This window comes from Sparus aurata, chromosome 19 (assembly GCF_900880675.1).
Source record: "Sparus aurata chromosome 19, fSpaAur1.1, whole genome shotgun sequence".
NCBI lineage: Eukaryota > Metazoa > Chordata > Actinopteri > Spariformes > Sparidae > Sparus > Sparus aurata.
The window spans coordinates 27,694,334-27,700,588 of NC_044205.1; the positions used below are offsets into that span (position 1 = coordinate 27,694,334).

The 6,255-nt window shown below is 41.3% G+C and overlaps 1 protein-coding gene across 1 annotated transcript; it reads left to right on the plus strand.

The window, feature by feature from the left end:
• The first annotated feature begins 429 nt into the window (after window positions 1–429).
• Window positions 430–4,811, plus strand: LOC115569958 (uncharacterized). The gene is made up of 5 exons (XM_030398213.1): window positions 430–1,010; window positions 1,986–2,044; window positions 2,142–2,225; window positions 2,330–2,406; window positions 3,936–4,811. The coding sequence occupies exons 1-5, from the start codon at window positions 589–591 to the stop codon at window positions 3,972–3,974; spliced, it is 681 nt and encodes a 226-aa protein (XP_030254073.1). The 5' UTR covers window positions 430–588; the 3' UTR covers window positions 3,975–4,811.
• Window positions 4,812–6,255: the final 1,444 nt, after the last annotated feature.

The following is a 6,255-nucleotide window of genomic DNA, read 5'->3' on the forward strand; positions in this document are numbered from 1 at the left end:
ACGTGTTGACTAATGAATCACTTAGAGACAGTTTATTGTCAGAGTAGGTTTTGTTGATGGGACCTCTGCTGTCCTACAAAGTCCATAGCTTCCCATCAGCAATGAACTTCTTCCCTTATTTTATTGATATTAACAATCATCATACAGTTTATTGTTTATTAACTGTGTATTTTCTTTTTCTCAACCAAACAGAACTGTAAAAAAAAAAAACACACACAAAAATGTCAAAAGACAGTTTATCAATGACCTCATATAACTCGACATCACTGACGACAACATATCTAATATCAACCACAGTGATTCGTACAAATATAAAGCACAAACTCTTCCACGCAAAATAAATACAAACTTGTGTTTTCGTCACAAACGTTTTGTGCTTTTATTTTGAAAGTTCGTACCGGAAGTTCTCCCCTGCTCTGTGTGGTCTGACACTTCAGTTGCTAGGGCGCGCGCTCCATAGCAACCGAGTCCCGGAAAGTAAAGTTGAGATTTCACGTTTTTAGTCTTTTAATCGAAGTTAATTACAGAAGATGACGTCACTCCTCCACGACCTGAGACCGGAAACAGAAGCGTCCCCCTGAACTTAAGATGCCAGCCGCACGAGTCCTCAAACCAAAACCGGTGGAGGCTTCAGGTAAAACCCTCGAGAGGAGCAGACCGGTGCAGGTGAGAGCGGTGACCGGGGCGCGCGCGGAGCTGCAGCCGCCCGCGGTGCGTAAAAGCCGCGCGTCGAGCTGCCCGCGGTGCCCGCCGCCGCGCGGCAGGTGTGAGCGGGACACCGGGGCGCAGCGCGCCGCCCTCAGACCGAGCTGTGAGAGGAGAACCAGGTCCAGCTCCACCGCTCCCAAAACCAGCACCACCTGCACCAGCACCTGGCCCAGAACCAACCCGGACTGCCGGACGGCCGTGAAACACGCTGCTGTTGGTCCAAAGTGCCGAGAGACGAGCGCTGGACCGGGTCAGAGGGACCAGAGGAGCGTCAGAATCGAGAGCAAACACACGAGTCACAGGTGAGACCGCAGGGACCACCAGGAGGTGCTGAGGTGTCCCTCAGTCAAATATAATTATAGTAGTAATAAACTTTATTTATAGAGTCGCAGCATCCTGTACAACATAAATCCATGACGTCACACGGAGGCATTATTTAGGTCTTCAGCGTGTGTGTGTGTGTGTGTGTGTGCGTGTGTGTGTGTACAAACATGTGAGGCAGGTGAGGCCTTCAGTGTCTCCCTGCTGCTGTTTGTCTGCTGCCATCTGTTGCAGTGGATTAATCTCCCACGCTTTACCTCCCACTGTCATCACAGACCTGCAGGTGAACTCTCACCTGAACATCCACGACAGCAGAGCTCGTCTGTCAGGAGCCGAACGTACTGTGGAAACTGTGAGACCACAAACAGGCTGAATCTTTAACACGCTGCTGATGCTCTGGTTAGGGTGCAGATGGATCATGTTCAGCCGGAGATGTCAGGTCATCTCCTCACAATATCAGTTTTTTGATGCCCAGAAAACTGAAGTCTTTTCATTTTAGCCACAAACACGGCTGGAGACGAATCATCTTCTCGTCCATGAAGTCAAAGATATCTGTTTTTGTTGCCGCAGCTGGAGATTTACTGTTGTTAAAAAAATATCTGGTTTTCAACACCACATTCACAGCTGGAGAGGTTTGGTCCTTTTGGAGAATTCTAATTTTTTTGTCATCAGAAACACGACTGATGATGTCACGTCATCTCGTCAGAAAGATCCAGTTTAGTCGCCACAAAGAAATTTACCGTCATCTTGTAAGAAAATGTCCAGTTTTCGTCGTCACCAACGCAGCTGAGACGCTCCGTCAGCTTCTCTCCAGATGTCTCCTTAAACATATCCGATGATGTCACGCTTACAAATACTGAAACAGCCGTCTCACCTGTACCTGTGGCTGTGAACGAGCTGTGACACGTGTCGTAGAAATGTCAGTAAACGTCACAGAGTGTGTTTGTGTGTTCCAGTCACAAAGCGTTCACCGTCATCCCCCCGAACCCCAAGAAAAGACGAGAGATCCAGAGAAGTGAGTCGCCATGTTTCGTCTGTTTCAGTCACTGTTTGTCGTGTGTGTGTGTGTGTGGGAGGGGTAACTGTGATGTGGCCTGTGATTGGTTGAGCAGAGGCGGAGGCGGAGCTCGCCGCTTTAGAGGAGCTTCGGCTGAGCAGAGCGATGGCGTACGTCTCCATTAACCCCAGCACTGTCGGTAAGAAGCACACACACAGGATGATTGTTAATGTTTAATATGATCAATATGTTTACTGTAATCCGTGTGTGTGTGTGTGTGTGTGTGTGTGTGTGTGTTGACAGGTGGCTGTATGAGTCTGGAGGAAGTCCGTTCGAAGCAGCAGCAGGAAATGATGCAGGCGAAGAGGAAACAGAAACCGGTCCGATAACTTCTTTACTTTCATTTCTGTCCTGTCTTGTGATTATTTGTCCACCTGAACATTTAAAGGTTTTATATCATGAACAAACTGACACCAGATCAGAACACAGGAGGTTTAATATTTATTCTGTTTGTCACATTTGGTTGTTTTACATCACAAAACAGGAAGTGGGTCTCATTCCTCCAGAGCAAACAGAGCAAACGGAGCAAAGTTTAATACAGCACGTTCGACATGTTTGTATTATTCATGAAAGAGAAGAAGAGAATATGTGACGGGAGAATCAATGTCACACCTGATATTAAACATTAAAGTGAAACTCTCACCAAAATACAACCGAGGGCTCTTTTTGTGAATGTATATGAGTCAAATCTTCATGTAAAAGCATAATTACGATGAAAGAGGAACTTTTAAGATTTACCATATTTTCGTTTTCGGCTCAAACTCATTTTCAATGGGAGTGCTACGGGCACTTTAGCGATAGCATCAAAATCTCTCTGTTTAAAACATAAGAAGTCTCGACACAACATGAAACTTTGCTGGTAGCATCACCAGGGTCTCTACACATGAACACGAGCATTGAGAACATTGTTTGTGTACACAGAGTTTACTAAAAAGAAGCTTTTTGAACAACTCACGTTAGCAGTAGCTTGTTCCGCTCGCCGCCGTCCTGCCAGTGGAGAAGTGTCGATCTCAGAATGTGACGTAACCTGGAGGACAGTTAAGGTGGAACTACTGTCTTCCAGCAACAACTATCCACGCGAGATCTCACGTGACTTTTCCAGCTTTTGATTTTAGTATTGTTTCTTATATGAGGCTCCTTTTTCAACTTCAAGGTCAATATTGTTTTTCACTAACGACAAAACAACAAATTATCCTGCATTTATATGGAACTAAGCTTTAGGAGCGTTCCACCTTAACTGTCCTCCAGGTTACGTCACATTCTGAGATCGACACTTCTCCACTGGCAGGACGGCGGCGAGCGGAACAAGCTACTGCTAACGTGAGTTGTTCAAAAAGCTTCTTTTTAGTAAACTCTGTGTACACAAACAATGTTCTCAATGCTCGTGTTCATGTGTAGAGACCCTGGTGATACTACCAGCAAAGTTTCATGTTGTGTCGAGACTTCTTACTGTTTTAAACAGAGAGATTTTGATGCTATCGTAATTGAAATGAGTTTGACCTGAAAAGGAAACTACAGTAAATCTTAAAAGTGCCTCTTTCATCCTAATTATGCTTTTACACGAAAGTTTGACTCGTATACATTCACAAATGAAGCCTCAGTTGCATTTTGGTGAGAGTTTGACTTTAAACATTAAAGGAAGAGTTCATAACAAAAATGAACCTTCAGTCATGGTGATTTAAAGTCTCGTCGTCCACAGAACATTTCTGGCGACAACGCAGAACATTTTCCTCCAGATGTGACAAACTAAATACCCACGGTGCTCCGACCAGTCTTCATAAACCTCCTTCTCTGAACACTTTCATATCAAAGTAACTCAGTGTGTGTTTTTCCCTCGTTGTGGTTTCAGATGAAGACGCAGCTGTTGGAACAAACATCCGTCCTCTGAAGACGAGCGTCGCCTCTCGTCCCGTCTCGGCCGGCAGCTCGACTCTCCTCCCTGCAGCTGCTGAACTCTCAGCGTTCACGCTGGATTCAGCTCTACGGAAGCCCTGGAGGGACAATTAAGAAAGGTCTTTTTCATGGTGATCCATCTTTTAAGTCTGATCTAAGTTATAGTCGCTCTCGTGTTCCTTCATTTCATGTTTTCCATCTGTGAAAACACACGAAGAGAAAATAATTCAGGGGATGTTTTATCGTCACTGTCTGTTCGTGACAGTAAACAATAAAACTGTAAACTATAAAACATTTCTCCTGAAATGTGAAAGAAAGTTTTGGCACAAGAAACAAAATAACACCAACAAGAACAGATGATCCTGGCAGAACTTTATAATCCGGCTGATGTCAGATTGTAAACACACGAGAGAAAATGATTTAGATCAGACAGAAAAGGAAAACATTCCTTCGATTGTCCCTCCGGGCTTCCGTACAACTCACATGTTTAGATACAAAACTTCATTCAGCTCTGCACGTCATGTTTTGTACGTAGTCGTTGAGTTTGTCACGTGTTTTGTGTTTTTTATATATTCTGACACTTTAAAGGTTTAGTTCACCCAAATCACAACATTCACCTGTTCACTCTGACTGAGAGGATCCACATGTTGATTCTTCACAAGCAGACGACACAAAAGCTTATTTTAATTCATCTTTGGACGATGGTCGATCTAGAAGGCACTAAAAATGAATTCATAAACCCCTAATGAGGCCGGTTCTCAACATTCCCACGTTTTTTTTGTGTGTATTTTGTTCTTTGTTGGGACAATAAAACATTTGATTCATGCCAGAAGTCTGATGTCCTGTCTGAGTTTTAAACACAGAGCAAGAAAGTAGAGAGAAGAAGAAGAAGAAGAAGAAGTGTTCAGACGGTTAAAGTAGTTTTACCAGAATTTAAAGGTGCGTGTGAAGGTGAGAGCTCGTCATCATTCTCCACAGTTCAGGATGACGGATCGGCACCAATAAGTATTTTTTTGTGAATTAATTTCTTGGTGTGACTGTTAATTTAGTTTAGTTTAGTTTATTAGTTTATTATATCGAAGACAATCCCAATTAATTAACTGCATCAACAACAGTAAAAAGGGCAGCTTTAGCCAACATGGCTAATATCCTGCTGTAGTCCCCGGCCAGATGACAATAGGCACCCTAAAAAACAAAACAAAAAAAACAAAGAAACAAAAACAATATATTACAGCACACAATTAAGTTAGTTCTCACATTGTTACATGTCAGCAGTATTTTAATATTTTGATATTGTCGTTTTATTTGCTGTTGTGTGTTTTAATTCGCTGTTTAACATCAGATCAGATCAGAATACTGGCAGACAGGATTTTATGAATATGGAGGTCATGTCTCAATATTCTATAGGAACATATATAAATATATTAAATATATAAGACGATATAAATGTGTGCATGTATCTGCATTTTGACAGAATCAATAATCACTCAGGAAGAAATATCAGTGCTAGCAGATAGATAATTGGAAAATTTAGACTCGAAAAAGAAACGTAACAAATCAGACCAATTTTGACTAAAATGTATTTTGATTATTTATCATTATTTCTATGATAAAAAGAACTCATTTACACAGACATCACTTCAAAATAACCATCATTAATAAAAGGTAAATTTGATTTAGTTCAATAATTTCACTGTTAAGAAACAATAAAACTTTTCATAAAACATTTATTAATTGTAAAAACATCAGCTGCAACCATCTAAATAATGTTTAGAAACGAAACACAGTATTTATTATTTATTTATTAACATTAACAGTATTATAAACTATAAAACTTCCAATAAACAATTACCAAAAAATAGTTTATAAAGCATTTCATTGCTCTGAAACATTTGTATTATACACAATTGATTTTAATGATATGATAGATATTATAAAGTGTTACCAAACATATATACTACTACTACTATATACTATACTACTATATAAATATATATATATTAAGATATCAAACACACAGACCTCAGTTTATGTCACACCTGTGAACACACTTCAATGTGTAAAACTGGTGGAGTTGTCCTTTAAGGCATCTTTGTGTGTGTGTGTGTGTGTGTGTGTGTGTGTGTGTGTGTGTGTGTGTGTGTGTGGTACTCTGATCCACCAGCAGGGGGCGTGTTCTTCCTGTCTCACGCTGTGTAGGTGCAGACAGACAGACAGCATGACGCTCCTGTGTTTCCTGTGTGTGAGATATTATATAAATATGATCAATATCATAA